Genomic DNA, 18191 nt, shown 5'->3' on the forward strand with positions numbered 1-18191 from the left:
TAGAACTGTGTTTATGTCCGCGTGTGTGTGTGATTATATGAATGTATTGTCATCGACAACGAGCCTATCTGCCGAGTTTCAGCTCGATCGGATATCGGGAAGCTGGTTAAATTCCGCTTCCAAGATTTGAATTCATTCATTGCCGAAGCTGAAATTCAAATAGATATATTTGAAAAGAACACCCTGTATCTTTGATCATTTGCTGGGTCAGAGGAAACTGCGGGCGGGTGTTTCAAACTAGCTTTAAAACTTTTTTGAAACTTTAAATACTATACTAACGTGTCATACCTATTTAAAATGATTTGCCTGCACTTATCATATAAACCATTTTTAAATGTCTCCGAAACTATGTAGGTAGGTACTTCAAATTTTAAAAAAATGTAAGGTATTTGAGAAATCCTCTGAGAAATATTTTTGACCAAAAATGACAAAACCTAGGTTGATGAATCCAATACAAAAAAAACAACACATAGAAGACAAAGCAAGCACAAAGCACATTACTGCAACGGCATTTATGCCAGCCTTCCAAAATATCAAATTGACAAACTTCAATCAGTGTTTAATGCAGCAGCACGGCTCATAACCGGGGTTTCAAAATATTCGCACATTTCAGAACACCTTCGTAACCTTCACTGGCTCAAGTGCCCTGAAAGAATCCAGTACAAACTGTGCTGGATGGTGTTTAAATCCATCAATGAAATGGCCCCACCCTACATCTCTGAACTATGCTTCCCGGAAAACACTGGTCTGAGGCAGTCAACGCTTAGATCAGCAACATCAGCAGCTGTAGGCAGACTGATGGAACCTATGCGCAAGCCAAATACTAAGTTTGGTGATCGCGCTTTCGGTGTGTCTGGGCCGAAGGCTTGGAATAGACTCCCTCCGGAACTAAGATCCATAACAAGTCCAACAGAATTCAGGTCTAAACTAAAAACTTACCTTTTTAAGTTGTCGTACCCTTAAATTAAATATACCAATCCTAAGAGAAAGTCCAGTTATATTCAATTAAGTCCTAAACCCTGTATCTAAATTTCGCCAATAAACAAATAGATAATATTAATTAAGTGTTAATCTCAAGTGACCTACCAGGTAAGTATTGTACTGTATATTTTCTCCATAAATAGTTAAGTAATAACACTGTAGAAATGTATTATAAGTTTGTACAGCGCCCTTGAGGTGTTTTTGCACAAAAACGGCGCTATAAAAGTCATCCAGGTATTATTATTATTATTATTAAAGAAAATCAATTGGTTTATGCCAATAATATAGGTACCTAACTACATACTATATTTTGATAGCCTTTGCAAGAGATACGAGGAATTTAAGACACTTGATACCAAGATGCCTATTCGATAAAACTTCTTTCGCTGACTTCATTGTCTGAACATTTCCTAGAATCGACGATAAAGCAAAAAGCCAGCAGGAGCCCCGATGTCTCCAAGTCGCGAGAAAGTTACTCGGTGAACTGGTATTATAGGGAAAATGAATCGAGATATTGCGTGCAGATTTTATTTTGCACAATGCGTTTTATTCTTGATCAGGGCAACGATACCACCTGATATCAATTATTGCACATTAACTTGTTACAAACATACAAGGTTTATTATATGTATAGACCTGAGTTTGTCTTTGATTGTAGGTACATCTTTCTACATAGATATTTCTAAAATAGAAATATTTTATTTATTAATTTTCGGGAAATCGACAGTTTACATTTATTTCAGTTTGTACATAAGTATTATATAGCCAAAATAAAAGCAATTATGGATTTCCTCCTTGTGACCTCTACTGAGACAGCATAATAAGAAATAAGTAAATTAAATTTCTAAGAAAGGAATATGAATTCAAAAATATATGCAAAACAAAAGATCATATAAAACGAAAAATTTACAAAACGAAACATTTATCAATACATTTACAGCCATGGAGAGAGGTTGTAGATATAAATCAAAACATAATAGAAATATAAACAATAGAGACATAACATTATTCACAAACCATCAGAGAAATATTCTCTTATGGACATCTTGTATTTGGTAAGTTCGCAGCTGAAAATATCCACCTTGGATAATACGCTATTGTAATTATTGCATAGTCTGTTCAGGCAAGAATTCTGATTAGAGTTTGTTGGTTCACGAGCAATGAACCAGTATCAGTTTAAAACGCACAGAAAAGTGTCGCTAACGCACAGCGAATCCCCATCCTTGTTTTTACCTACACCAAACGCGTAACTTTTGTTGGCTCCGACGCTTTGAATGTTATAATCGACTTTAATGTTGTAACAATTTCTACAATACTCTATATCTGACCACTCACAACAATGGCAGTAATATTTGTAAGTGTAAATGATATTTTTTTAACTTTAACCCCACACCCCACACAGGAAGCCCTAAAGAAAATAATTTCCCTTAGGGCCTATGTCATCTATTGGGTTGCTGTGTGGAGGGTCTTTTATAAGGAAAGGAAGAATAGGAAGTTCTGGGAAGGTAAAATGTATGAGGGTTGGGTATGAATCTAGGGATCAGTATGTCCACGAGTGACAGCCATATGAACATATCCCTCCCACTGCGGCGCATGGCAATGGGTCGAGAGACCAGTTGGAAATGTCAAAGGGTCTTCCCAGACCAGCCTCTCCCGATCTGGCACCCCATGCAGCTGGCGGGAAGGAGCATCCTGAACTCACTTCACCAGATGTACCCGGGCACCCCTGATAAATCATCAAACGTATCGAATCACTTGAGGTGACGTAGTGCAGAGGTGTTGGTTTAAGATTTAGGATTTAAGCCATATTACAATCCCTCTTGTCTATGTTCACCCTATGATTGTGTCTACTGTCTGTGCCACTACATTTATTGTGTAGTACTTATTCAATGTACAACTATAAACGTACTGCCCAGCTGTAATTTTGTATGAATAACTGTATTTAAGGCGATGCCATACGTAGTAATGCGAAATCATGTGTTTTTGGTTTGAAAGTTTGGTCGCCTGGAAATGTTTCAGATGCTTTAATTAAATACTGCGAGTAGAATACATCTTGGCCTTTGAAATAATCGAGTTTTTTTAGATAAGTCTTTTTATAAGCCCAGAAAAAAATAATGTAAAGGCCTATGAAAACTGCTTTAAATTTCAAAATCTCCTACTTACGAATCCATTTTTGGTTATGATTTTATTGTTAATGTGGCAAATTAAGTTATTTATAAAATTATCGAAAAAAAAATTAAATATTTCTGCCTGAACATCACAAAATAAAATAAACAGCACTTTTTGGCCATGTTTTTTTCTTGCATAAATCAAAACAGGCGGATGGTGTTAAGCGGGAATTTAAACCTTATCGCCATCTATGTAAGGGTTATTATTGATAGGGGCTCAATTTAAAATATTACACGACGTAGTGCATCGCCTTAAGCCATATTACTATCCCTCTTGTCTATGTTCACCCTATGATTGTGGCTGTGCCACTACATTTATTGTGTAATACTTATTTAATGTACAACTATAAACGTACTGCCCAGCTGTAATTTTAGTTTGACTAACTCTATTTAACGAGTTAAATATGATTTGAGATATTCACGGCCAAAAGTATTACACTGATTTGTTTTTGGAGTGTTATACCTCCTTCTTTAGCCAACGTTTCGGACAGCATTACAGTATCTATCATCAAGGCAGATGTGTAATCATCTGTAGGGTCTATACTTTAATATTTTAAAGTTTATATTTCTGTATTTTTGAGGCTGCACATCTCGACATAGGAATTCCCTAGTAAGATGAACGGCTTATGATTTTATTACTATTTTCTTGTTAAATAAATATTATAGACGTATTGTCCCTTAATATACAGAGTTATACAATAAGAGGTGTTATTTTGATATTCAAATAAAAATGCCATTTTTTAATATAAATGATCGAATGTTTATTTCATTATAAAGAGGAAGGTATGCCGTTAATAGTGAAAAATAACTTCAGTCAAATGACCACCACGACCACGCCTACAGGACCATATCCTTTTCATGAAATTTTCCATAACCAAATCGCAAAGTGGCTGCCTTATGTCCTCGATAGCCTCACGAATTCCATCCACGCTGGGCTGTTGGCGTAGACCTTCTCTTTCACGTGGCCCCAAAGGAAGAAGTCGCAAGGTGGTTGTGATCACCTCTTCGAGAGATAACACGGTCCGGAAACTTTTCCCGTAAAAGATCAATGGTTTCGTTGCTTGTGTAGCACGTAGCGCCGTCTTGTTGAAAGTAAACTTTATCCAGATCAATACCATCCAATTCCGGCCATAAAAAATCATTAATCATCTCTCGATAGCTCTTTGAATATCAAAATAACACCTCTTATTGGAAAACCCTGTACCTTATCTGTCATAAATATGAAGGGTTTTAAGTCACTAGTTATATGTCTTAGTTGTAAGTTATTAATTTGAGTTGTAAGCCATTAAGTTAGTTATAAATGTAATTGATATGATATAAGTTATAAGTTAAAGCGCCCTTGAGGTGATTTTCTCACGAAAATGGCGCCATAAAAATGATCTGAACGTTATTATTATTGATAGGCAAGCTCGGCAACAGAAGCCCGCTTCCATTTCATATCTCTCTTTGTTTTTATTATCTATGTTCGCAACTATCGTGTTTTTGTTAAAGCTTGTAACATTTAAGTGCAAGATAATAGAATCATCTGCTTAAAAGCAATTCAATGTGTTCAGTCGACTGATCAAGATAATTAAAGACGTTTGATCAAAAAAACATAACTCGATAGATAATTTATTGAAATTGCTAAATGTGCTTTTATAATTAGGCAGATCTCTTCGTGACCTGAGACATGCATCCAATTATTTATTATCTGTGCAGTTATTGCAATAAGGAAAATAAGCTTGCCGAGTATCATACTCGTATATATGTTTCATTTACCTCGCTGCTGCGTGCCAATCAAAGAGATGCCTCACCTATCATAATGAACTTCATCTAGATAGTGTGGATAAAAAAATATCTGTGTGAAAATAGTTAATTCGGTAGTTTCTCTTTTGGTCACCTGCTAATAGTTGAAAATACCTAGTAAGTCTATCTGTAAATATTATTATTGAGAATCTCGATTATGTATGTTTTGAAGAATCTGCTATCGACAGAATGCGATCTATCGGCGATATTGGTAATCTATCTGTCTTCTATCCAGTGGCGTAGCTACCTAGGGGCTAGGCGGGGCAGTGCCCCGGGGCCCTCAAGCTCAGGGGGCCCTCGAATCTTTACCAGAAATCTCGATCGAACTGAACTTTTGGAAATTTCTCCAATTTTCAAAATAAATATGACAGGTTACAACTTGCAACTCCACTTTAATCATGACAACTCAGTTGAGAGAAATTCAAAAGTTATGCCTAGGGAATTCCCCTAAATTCTTTCTGTAGGTTGGCAGTGTTGTCAATTTGACGGAAAGTGATATGTGCCTCATTCCCCAACGACACTTATAGCGTATTAAAATATAGATAAAAAGAAGAAACCCAGTGGTGCATTTAAACGCAAACAACGCCAAGAAAGAGAAGATAGTAAACGAAAATTGCCCAAAATTGACAAGTTTTTTAGTCAGCCTTCTGCAAGTACATCTGGTCAAAATATTTCTATTGATAGTGACTCAAATAATGTGGTAACTGCAGTGTTGGTTGAGAAGCCTACTGAAGAAGATTAGACAATTGTTGCAGTTGGAGATACCTCCGCCGCCGAACATGTGAACGTGGATGATGTTTGCATGACACACATAAGAGCGGAGGGTTTGGAGGAACCACATTTCATATTTTTATTTGATAATACCTAATCAGTTTACATAGCAGTGGGGCCCCATTTTTTAATTTGCCCCAGGGCCCTTGGTTACCTAGCTACGCCACTGCTTCTATCTACAGGGTTTTCCAATAAGAGGTGTTATTTTGATATTCAATCGTAAAAGATCAATGATTTCGTTGCTTGTGTGGCAAGTAGCGCCGTCTTGTTGAAAGTAAACGTTGTCCAGATCAATACCATCCAATTCCGGCCATAAAAAAATCATTAATCATCTCTCGATAGCGATCCATTCACCGTAACTGTTACTCCAGCCTCATTTTCGAAAAAGTAAGGTCCAATGACTCCGCCGGACCATAAACCGAACCAAAAAGTCACACGTTGAGGATAGAGAGGCTTTTCAACAATAATTCTTGGGTTTTCCGAGCCCCAGATGCGACAATTTTGCTTGTTGACGAAGCCACCGAAGTGGCAATGGGCCTCATCACTCAAGATGATTTGCATTTGATTCACTCAAGTGAATTTTAATAATTTCAATGCGTTGTTGAAGCGTGTATCATTCCATTTTATTAATGGCGTAGTTTCTACTTGTCAAATGTCAAAAAATGACAGCTTCAAAAGCAACATCTACCGAAATAGCGGGCTATTCAAAATAACACCTCTTATTGGAAAACCCTGTATATATAAATGTAAATGTTCGTTTGTTCAAAATCTTCGAAAGTTGTCCACTGATTGCTTTGAAATTTTGACACATCGTTGCATTAGAATACGTGTGTGTGTTTATATACCTTTATTAGATAGCTGTCACCCGTGACAGATAAAAACATGTTTTTTTTAAACCACGCCATCTGTTGAACGTAAAAGAAAAACGCATTATTATTTTTCTATCTGCACAGACAAACTAAGCCCAGCAACGTGTGGCGGGGTACATAATATAAATTACGTTATTATCCATATCAACACAAGCTATTATCACGGGTTGAGATTAATGATAACCTGATTAACATCACGCCTTTCTCTTTTTTTTTAATCAACATTGTATCTTGATTGTTGTTCAGCCATTTTTGTAGTGTCCCTCAAACTCACAGACGAGCATGAGGTGTTTTGTTTTTACAAAATTTGCTATACAATCTATTCAGATATTAGTATTAAAAATATGATAGTAATGGAAAAACGTTGATATTCCCTCAGTACTTATCCATTCCCCCTGAGTTAGAACTATTTTATTACCATAGACAAATAATATATGCATAAAATTGAATTCGAGACCTCGCCGTTCGAGTGCTTTTTCTACTTCAGAACAAACACATGTATGCTATGGTGTCCCGTAACGTCACACGCTTTCGTCCGGCAGCCAAAATCTGCTTTTATCTTAGGTACTATTCGGTATTTTCCAAAAATTCGAAATATCTGTCCTTATCAAGTCCTTATAATTATATGATGCATTTGTAAAAAAATATGAAATTTCGTTGTAAGAGACGACCCCATTTTAGTGTTACTCGTTGCACGAAACGGTACTTCCTAACCTTTTTCCTCCACTACCTCCAACCTCACAACATCCCCTAAACGGAAATGCCATAGTTGTACAGAACAACGTTTCAGACAACCTTGTAGTGTCCATCATCAGAGCATGCGATATCACGTAAAAATAAAACGTTAATTATGAATACAAAGCATCTAGTAGTATCTGGTTGGGTAGCTCTACCCCGCAAGGTTTCTTTCCGACCAATCACAATCAAAACTATAGTCAGTGTTGCCATTAACAAAATACGAGTGTTGCAACCCGCCCTCGCGTTGGCATAGACAATAAACATGGCTGTCATTCGAAAAGCTTATCGAGTGCGCGGATATTGCCTGAACTATATTCCATTAATGGCGGCCGATCGCGTGTGCGACTTTCTATAGAGCCGCTTCGATGTGATGGTTTTTTTCTAACGTCTGGTGTCTGCCTCCCATTGTAAACTGTGCCAGTCGCCAGAGGCCTATACTTTAACGGTGGAGGGTTTAAGCACAAAGATTGAAGTTTGTCTTCATTATGGTCCCAACCTAAAGCTAATGCACGAACCTAATGTGAGTATCAGGTTTATGCAGTGGTGTATTCAAACTTCCGCAAAAACTGGTTTCCAAGCAACAAAAAATCAATATACCTACTGTAGGTGTAGAAAATGCTGTATTACATATAATACGTCACATAAGTGCATTATTTGCTTATTTATATTATACAAACATGTGTACAAGTGTGTACATGGTGTACAAAATGATGTATTACATATAATACATCACATGACTGCATTATTTATTTATATTATACAAACATATGAAATACATAATAATTTAGTGGAACAGTAAAGGTAGTGACAGACCACGCTGTATGCATCCAAGCGTTTTTGGGTGCGGCCTATAAAGATTATATGTTGAGGTGTCACACTGCGCTATAATCTTCCTCGGGAGAGGGGGTTAGATCAATTGGGGAACTGCCGCGGATTATCATTTCTTTGTATGGGATCTGTCACCTTGACAGATGACAGCCGCGTAATCACGGCGCTTCGTAAATTGTTCTCCCGCAGGAGGGGGGTTGCATCATTTTAAAATATAACCTAGCTAGCAGATCACGGAGTATCATCGTCACCATGCCCACACTTATAACACATCATCTGTCAGGTGTGACAGGTCTGTATGAGATTGTATGGCGAACAATATGGAGTTATTTAAAACACTTTGATGCGTATAGCGTACCCCCTTAATCAAATTTAGCTTTTTAAATTATATAGAACCCATACAGAGGAATAGTATTATGCTAACATTAATTATTATTATTATTGAGGTTTATTATTATAGCCTTCTTGTAACTATATTCCGTGTAGTTGAATGCATCTACTATTTTTACGTAAGTATTGTCAACTTCATGCAATCTAGGTAAAGGCGAATATTTAAATGAATCAGTCCTGTTTTTTTGTTATTTATTTTTGGGATGTTATGCCGTGTTGCGCTAACTCCTTCTTTAGCCAACGTTTCGGACAGCATTGCAGTGTCCATCATCAGGGCAGATGTGTTATTATTATCTTATCGAGTGCGCGGATAATGATGTAACCAATTTACACGTTACTAACTTGTAGTTATCTTTTCTCCAAATGATTCAATCCACTACCTTCCAATAATAATATTTCGTTAAAAATTTATAACGAAATTCGAAGACAGGTTTCCGGATTTTTTTTTTAAATTTGAACAAACGGGTTTCCGGAAAATCCGCTAGATGTCAACACTGATTATTGTTTTAGCATTTTATAGAAAATTACCTAAACTTAAACATTTATCCGGTGGCCAATTCATGTAACACATCTACTACCAGTTCTTCCATCTCAGTTTATACCCGCTCCATCTGTCCCGGTACAGAACTCAATAACAAACCACCTTTCGCAATATTATTATCAGCTGTTGCTCTGTTTAGGTACCGCTCGCCGTGTGGCAACACTGCAATAATTATTTGTTATTAGGTGAGTTCCTACTCGCGGCCAAACGTTTACTAGGTAGGGCACCTACCTGCTCTCCATATTGTTTATTATTCTTAGGTACGGTAAAATAAAAATACTCAACGTGCAGTTTATTTTCTTAAGCCAGGATCACACCTGATTTATTCCACGACCTATTTTATAGAATCTATGAAATACATCAGTGAGAAAGGTTTTTATGCGGAATAGAAACCCAAAATTGACTTCAACTTTCATTCCATAAATAATTGGCCATAGATTCTTATAGAATAGATCGGCACCATAGATTATTTTAAAGTATTATATAAAGTATTTTCCTACTTAACGCAATAATTTATTTGCATCTTAAACTTGGGCTAGTTGTAGATCGGTCTTATGTTTTTAGTTTTCAATTTAAAGTTTTAGTTAAAGAGATGTATTCTCAGCCTCTGGAAAATTCAATATTGAACTCATTTATTTAGTCTATGATTGAACCTATTACTGTGTTAACTAGCTAAATTCTACTAGCTTTACACAGAATTTTTCTAAATAGGACGTAGAAAAATATTTTCTAAATAGTTTCCAAAATATCATCAATTTCGGAAGCATCAATCACAGACACTATTTTTTGTGTAGAAAAAAGATTCCCGCTGTCGATGGTACTGATCCGATATTGATCTGCTTAATTTTTGTATTCTTTATCACGTTGGTAATATAGTGTAATGCAATTGGGGTAGGTACCTACTAAACTAAAATATTTTCCTTTAAAATAATGCGTTCCATTTTTAAAGTTACATGAAACCACAATACGAAACAAATAAGATATGTTGACAGTCGGATTATTGGCGGGAAATCACATTTTAGGGGGAAAACAGAAGGATTAGAAAAAGTTTTCGGTTAGTTTGAAGGTTAGATTAATACGGATTATCTTTATTAAAATATGAGTAAGATAAAAGTGTCGCATTATTTGAGATAAATACATCACATAATTGGTACCTTTGTTTAGACCGCGTGTTTTTATCCGATCAAATCAACCGTCTCTATTAAAGTGTGCAATAGCTGTAAACTGACATCGCCATTGTAAATTTAGAAGCTTTTTCTTTGATAGTTAAATTAGCTTTACATTGAGATGTAGGTCATGCTGCAACTACGTCATCCATTGCGTAATTCAAAACTTCTAATTTCGTTTTAAGGCGATGTACTACGTTGTTTAATATTTTAAATTGAGCCGCTATCAATATCACCCCTTACGTAGATGGCGATAAGGTTTAAATTCCCGCTTAACACCATCCGCCTGTTTTGATTGATGCAAGAAAAAAACATGGCCAAAAAGTGCCTTTTATTTTATTTTGTGGATGTTCAGGCATAAATATTATTTTTTTTCCGATCATTTTATAAATAACTTAATTTTCTACATTATACAATAAAATCATAACCGAAAATGGGTTCGTGAGTAGGAGATTTTGAACTTCAATGCAGTTTTCATAGGCCTTATACATTATTTTTTTCTGGGCTTATAAAAAGGATTTAAAAATACTCGATTATTTCAAAGGTCAAGATGTATTCTACTCGCAGTATTTAAAAAGCATCTGAAACATTTCTAGGCGACCAAATTTTCAAACCAAAAACACATGATTTTGCATTACTACGTAGTGCATCGCCTTAAAGGATTATCTTGCAATTTCTTTTAATTTTTATGCTTATAAAAGCTAATGCCAATCAGCAAGTCAGTTAATTGTATAATTTTAGTATATTATAAAACTAAAAACACAAGGTACCTGCCTACCTATCAGCCCACAAACAGTAAAACTAATGTTCATTTGTGAAAAGAACATTTAAATATGTTGTAATTTATACAAATAATACACTAACGTATCCTGTATCTACTTAAGTCTAAAGTAAACGATCAATTATTATTCGATTCTATTAACCTCTAGTGTGCCAAGTTTGCCGGAAAATCCACCGTGGATTTGAAAGTAATACACCGCACTTGCCTCGATTGTATGGTATTTTTAACCCCAAAAAATGCTCGTAGCATTCTAACATATATTATATTTTATTCGCTTAGCAAGGAAATAATGAATCTTTCTAGCTTATCTCTTGGTCACTTGCGAATATTTATTTTATCTATGAAATAGCGCGACACAAAATTACATGTCAAATGCATATTTTAGATTTCAAAATCACTGTATGTCACTTATTTTTTATTGTAAAGAACGCTTATTTAGCAGAAACATATAATAAAACTATAAAATTATTTTCCTGTATCCTCATCATATTACGCTGGCCAGTCCCCGGCATTTAGCCCGGGCTTTTTCTTCATCTGGTTTTGAATGTCAAGTGTGCAAAATCAATATTGGAATAAAACTGTAGATTTGTATAAAAATCAAATCCACGCCGCCCGCACAGACACCCTCCTTTAAATAAATACATTTTTTATGAAATTAGAGAGAAAAAAAAATCTCTCAATATAAGTAGCTATCCTGAGGAAACTACATAGGATAGATATATACAATGTTTATAAATACGTAAATACATTATCTGGTAAGATGGTACAACTTACAAAAACATCATTATCCAAAAAACAAATCAGTTATCAAGAAAATAGTGTCAGCCGGCATACGGCGGGCGATTGGCATTTTACTCCCGGTACACTAAATTACGTCACGGGAAGATAGCATTTCAAGGGTTAATGAACGAGATGATTTCTGACAAAAAATAAAGCGATTAACCTGATTCTACTTTTGAATTATTTTTGTCTATGGTAGCAAAAAACATAGACAATGTCCGCCAACTTCGACTGCGGACACAGGCTTATTCTTTAACTACCTCGGACCGGTACGGAGATAATTAGATAAGTACTAGTTAAGTACCTACTCGGATAGCAGTTATTCGGTGTTCTCGAAAAGTCACGAAATCGGTCAATAGCAATAATAATTACCCAGTTATTTTTTTCCCTGTATTGCCGCTAACTGACATGCGGTACTTTATTTAATTGCATAAGAAATGCATTTATTTCATGTTTATATAGTGTTCTTCAAATAAATGATTATTTATTTATGGTTATGTTTGTATTCAATGTCATTAAATGTAAATAATGTACACCTACATATCAAATTAAATTATAAACATATTCAACGACGCCATATATCGATGTCGTCGACCTTTCATTTATTGGGCATCAATGTTCGTTGGCGAATTTTAATTCGGTTAAATGAATAAATTAATTTTTCATTCAATCAATATCATAAGATTTCGAATATAAAATGTTTTTAATGAATATTACAGTATTATTTTTCGTACTTATTTTATACACGGTAAGGTTGTGAACAGATATGTGCTTTATTTCAAATAAATCCATTTCAAATGGAAATGCAAAATGGGTATTTTCCATTTTGCATTTTAAATGCTTTTCTCAATGAATTTTCCATTTTAAATGCTTTTTTGTAACATTCTTCCTACTATCTCCACTCGTCTTTTTTTCATAAGCCCCAAATATCAGTCGGTCCTCAACCTCGCTATGAGAGATAATTTACATTTGTCAAGTTGCTCCCTGGTAGGAGCCCTGTCAATTGAGTGATACCATTACAAAAATACTGATTCAAATACTGAACATGGGGCCATGACGTTGTAATATTAAATGTTAGATAGCAGTTTCTATGTTTTTACGTTAGCAACATTAGTCCCGCGCAAATTTTTTTTCATTTCATAATCTGTAGTCGTGGTGTTTTTGGATTTACCATCATGTAATTTGTTTGTTCTACATTGATGTCCATTATTAAATGACAAAATTGTTTAAAAATTCTATAATTATTTTAATTGTTTGACCTGAGAAACCATTTTGCATTTTCAATGCATTTTGAAAATAGGTATTTTGCATTTTAAATTTGAAATGCTTTTCTAAAAACAATTTTGCATTTTGCATTTTAAAATAGAAAAGTTTTGACCCGTTTCCATTTTGCATTTCAAATGGTTTTGGATACCCATTTTGCATATCTCTGGTTATGAATTACCTGGTTATTCAGATCTGGTCACCACATACGGCTAAAGCTATTTCAATCAACCTTTCCATTCTAAATTAAGGTCTTTCACCAGGGTGATACTTATTATTAGAGTATTAGTAGAGTATTTTGAGTATTTTCCACTCTGTCGTCGTTCTAAGACTCATCACGTATAAATGTACCGAAATAACTGCCGCATATTATTAAAAATTGAGACGAGTTATTTAAGTATGAAATAGATAGATCTACACGCGAAATTAACTTAGTACACGAATTTAATCATTAAACAGTATAATTTCGGTTGTGATTTGAGTATGTACTAACATTATAAAATTCAAAAATACATCATTTTTATTTTCAGTACTTACATGTAGATAGGTACTGAATTTATGCCGCCGTTATTTTGCCTTCCAAGCAGTTGACCGGGATTTGATTCCATGGTATTTAAAACATATTTTTATTTTTTGTACATATATTTTTATAAAATAGTATCCGGTTGTCTGCGCTAGTTAGAATATAATAAATATACAGTGCGTTATTTACAATACAATCTCCCACTATTAAGTGAGAGTTTCATATTATACACGGTGTTCGGAAACTCATAGTATAAGCGGGAAAACTAATGAATCTACACCACGTACAGAACCCCAAAAAAAACTTTTTTAATTTTTTATTTTTAGCACTTATTTTTTTCTGTTTTTTTCGTCAACTAAGAGTTTAATTTTTTTCTTTTGAATCTACGCTTTGATATATTAAACAGCTGATATTAATTTTACTTGAAAACTTCCAACCTCGGACTCGATTTACTCGAATTTCAAAGATCAAATCAAAAAATTTTTATCATGTTTTGTGATGTAGATTCACCCGTTTATCGCTGGTATTACAAGTTTCTGGACACCGTGTACCTATTTGCATATTATAAATGCAGCATCCTATTACAGTATTCGGCGCAGTTACATTTAATCATTTACCAATAATCATAATAATTACAGGTAATTTGTTCTCGGATACAGGGCAACCGTCATCTGTAATACATTTAGGAGGATTATATAAATATGGAGGATGCACACCATTTACCAGAATTTCTTAGTAATTGTCATGACTTATTTCTTAATTCACATATTTTTTTACTATTATAATGGGGTATTTTAATAAACTATGAATAATAAAGTTGTAATAAAAATGTGTAATTTTAATATTTTCATTAAAAATTTTGATGTTAATACCGCACATTCCAAAACGGTTCTTACTGGCTACAACGTCATTATGACATAGAAAACGCCAATGTTTGGTAAAATGGCTCTCACCAACGTCGAACGGCGTAACGAACATGTCGTTTTGGCGGCAAATCGAAAAAGGCACACATTAAATCGTCAAAAACGTATTCGTCAACATAAAAGTAAAATATAAATAAATTCACTATCGTTATTATTCAATTTTTTTTTCTAGAATATAAAACAGAGAAAATACCCCATTGTAGGATTTGTGAAAATATTAGTATTTATAGAAAAATTACCTAAGGATCATTGCCTATCAAAGGAGCTATTGGAGATACAATCAGAAATTTATCTTTCAAATTAACACCGTTAGTATAAATTTTTATATTCCTTAGTGTTTCAGATTTATATCATTTAGGAAATTTAAAAAAAAGAAATACACATTTCAAATATTGAATTATTATTAAAATTATCTTCTTTATCGCTTAGTTCCCACAATCAGTTCCAATTTTGATAATTAAAACTAACAGACATTATCACTGACAATCGAAATTAGTATGTTTGATTTATGTACTTTATTTTTTTGAAATTTAATTAATTAATCGTAAAATTCAGTGACCTGTATCCACATCCTCTGTAGTTATTCCATCACAGGTGTTACACTTTCTCGTGCTAGATTCTGCGCCATCTCTCACAGGTGTTCAGTGTTCGGCTGACCACAAATCGGCACTTTGCCCACATTTACGTAAAACGAAAGTGTGATATCCGTTTCTGTAGATAATTGCATTGAAACGAAACCACTCCCAGAGTGATACTGAAAAGAGGATTATTCATCCATTCGTTCGTCCGTCCTTCCATCTTCTAATATCTAATATGTAAAAGTCTTATTCTTAAGTTGTTCCCTATTGACAAAGTTCTTTTTCCAACCCTCCACCTGCTCCTCCTACTTCTGGTGCTAGTCCATTTAACACAACCCACTCAGGGGGGTATAACTCCGATCCAAAATTGGAACCGAAATATTGTGACGTCATATGTTTGCCTAACTATATCCACCAATGAAAAACTCTGAAAATCTATGTAAAAAACTTTCAAAGTTTTTCATTGATGTATAGTATAATAAGTAGGCTCCGAATGAGAATTTTACTGTCTATACATTGGAATATCTATGGTTTTTAGGTCCAATTTGTTTCATACAAAAAGCCCGAAGTTATCGATCTAGTGAATGGTTTATTTATGAACCCACTGTGAAGGCTTCGTATATTTGTAACACATGTTACTTGCAGATTTTAGATTTTCGTAGAGTATTGTACTGCCCTGAAGAAGCTACGCGTGTAGCAAAACCCGGTCGGCATCTATATATATAAAAATCTAATTGTTCGTTTGTTCAAAATCTTGTTCAAATCACCGAAACTTCTTCACCGATTGGTTTGAAATTTTGACACAACGTTGCGTTCGTATACGCGTGTGTTTTTTATACCTATATTATATAGATGTCAAGTGTGACAGGTAAAAACATGCATTTTTGAAAAATAGCTCCATCTGTTGGACGTTAAAGCAAAAGGCGCTAGTGTTTCTCTATCTGCACAGACAGATTGAGCCACAGCAACGTGTGGCGGGGTACAGCTAGTTAAGTATAAAAACAAAAGTGGTGTTTACTAATTTATTATTTTATTTTAAATTACAAAGTATCAACAAAAAATATAAATTATTGTAACGTTAAATGCAATATTAAAACTAAAAGTTCAATTAATTTTGCAGATTCTACATGATTATTTATAATTTTGAAAAAAAAATTGGATGTAATTTTTGTCACAACGTTCATTCTCTTCATTCTAATTTGAAATATTCTAGAAGTTTCTTATAGTCGGTACAGAAAGCAGGTTGGTGGACAATCTATTTAGTTCTGCATGATAATTCCTTCAATCAATTATTTTATTCAATTGAACCAACATCATTAATGCTTTATTCATATATTTCACTATCGTACTTTGGATACATCTTACTATTAACATGTATATCGGCATGTTTTGTACATAAAATGTTTAACTCCTAAGGCTTATGTAATATTTACAAAATTCTCTATTACAAAATATAGGTATGCGAGCAGTATTAAATTGTAGTAGGTATTCTAAGATAATTATTATGCAGAAAAAACTAGCAATGGGATGAAGTGTGAGACAACGAATAATTTACAATACCCTAATGCTTTTCGTGGGTTATGCCTAAATACGATAAAGAATAAGTTTTAGATGTATTGTAAAGTTTCCTCAATTTAATAGAAATAAGTAAAAAAAAAGGTTTATACTAGATATAAAATGTAATTTTATAACTAAATAAAAAATATATATTTTGACAGACGATCGGAGTATTTCCGCTTTGCAATAAAATCCAAATAAGTGGAATATTTCTGAATGTATCCGGAAACTAAAAACTACAATTGAAGCGTGATAATATACGCTTTCAAATCTTATTATTAAAAATAAAATTATAATTTTTGATGTATTAAAATTTTGAATGCGAATATAAAAATGACTCATTTTACGTTTTTTGTAACTAAAATTACTGATAAAAAAAATATCTAAAACACAAGAATTTTTTAGGCTTATGTATTACAAACGTTACTGTCACCTCAAATTTTTGTCGTTTCATAAAAAAAATAATTAATAAAAAAATTCACAAAGTTTATTTTTTTTATATAAAAGTGCACATTTAAATTTGTCTGTAGTAAACTTCTAGATTTGAATATAAAGCGTGGCGTTTTCTCTTTCTAACACCGTTTAGATCATATTTCTCACCATGAAAGTAAGGGAGATACAACGATTTCTATGAGACCATGTGACCTGTTCCCAAAAGCGAACAAATTAGCTTGAAGGGTTAATAAATAATTTGTATTATATTATTTCAAGCCAAATTGTTTTGTTCCTGCCAGAAATAATATTGTCTTTTGAAAAATGTTTAATGTTTTGCTAATGAATTTTTTCTTATTGTTTTAGCTCTCTGAGGATGTCAGCAGAAAGCAAGCAGAATACCAAAAGTACCTAGAAGTATATAAACAAATGAGGAGTAAATTTGAAGAAAATTATTTTAAATGTAAGTAAAAAAATATCTATTTATAGACTATCTAATATGGAGAATTAGCTGTACAAAGAATTTTCCCATGGGAATTACCGGGATGAAAGTAGCCTATGTCACTTCCCAGTCCTCCAAATATACCCTATTCAAAAAAATCAAAGAAGGACAAACAAAGTTCAACAGCTTGGCTGTGGAACAAACTGCCGGCCTCTGTGTTTCCTCCCTCCTACAACATGGGACTCTTCAAGACCCATGTTCACTCCTTCCTCTCCACAAAAAGACCCTCCACACAGCATCCCCAAAGATGACATAGGCCCTGAGGGAAATTATCAGGGCCTCCTGTGTGGAGTTAATATAAAAAAATTAAAAAAAACAAATACGTTTTCGCATTTATTATATTATTAAAATATGTATAACTTATTCTATTTATACCTAGCTTGATAGATATACAAGTTAAGGATTATCTGTTTGTTTATAATATTAGCTATAATACCGTATTTTTTTAAAGTACTTAGTTTCCTTTACGCGTTCATACATTTGTTTGAAAAAAATTTTTTTTTTTAATAGTTTACATTTATATTTTTTTTGTACTGAAGCGAAACGATAGGAAAACCTTCAATTTAGCTAAAGCATATTTTTTGTGTTCACAGTGTAAACCTATTCGTTATAAAG

At 33.8% G+C, this 18191-nt stretch overlaps 1 protein-coding gene across 3 annotated transcripts in view; it reads left to right on the top strand.

Moving 5' to 3' along the window:
- The window catches only part of FER (tyrosine-protein kinase Fer), a 230696-nt gene that overhangs the window by 187133 nt on the left and 25372 nt on the right, over positions 1 to 18191 (top strand). For all 3 annotated transcript variants that reach the window (XM_089639727.1, XM_089639728.1, XM_089639729.1), the window contains exon 3: positions 17441 to 17537. In XM_089639727.1, the coding sequence (XP_089495853.1) occupies positions 17441 to 17537 (97 nt within the window). The remainder of the gene's footprint in view (positions 1 to 17440; positions 17538 to 18191) is intronic.

This window comes from Hesperophylax consimilis, chromosome 14, assembly GCF_061612785.1.
Source record: "Hesperophylax consimilis isolate HC1 chromosome 14, BYU_Hcon_1.0, whole genome shotgun sequence".
NCBI lineage: Eukaryota > Metazoa > Arthropoda > Insecta > Trichoptera > Limnephilidae > Hesperophylax > Hesperophylax consimilis.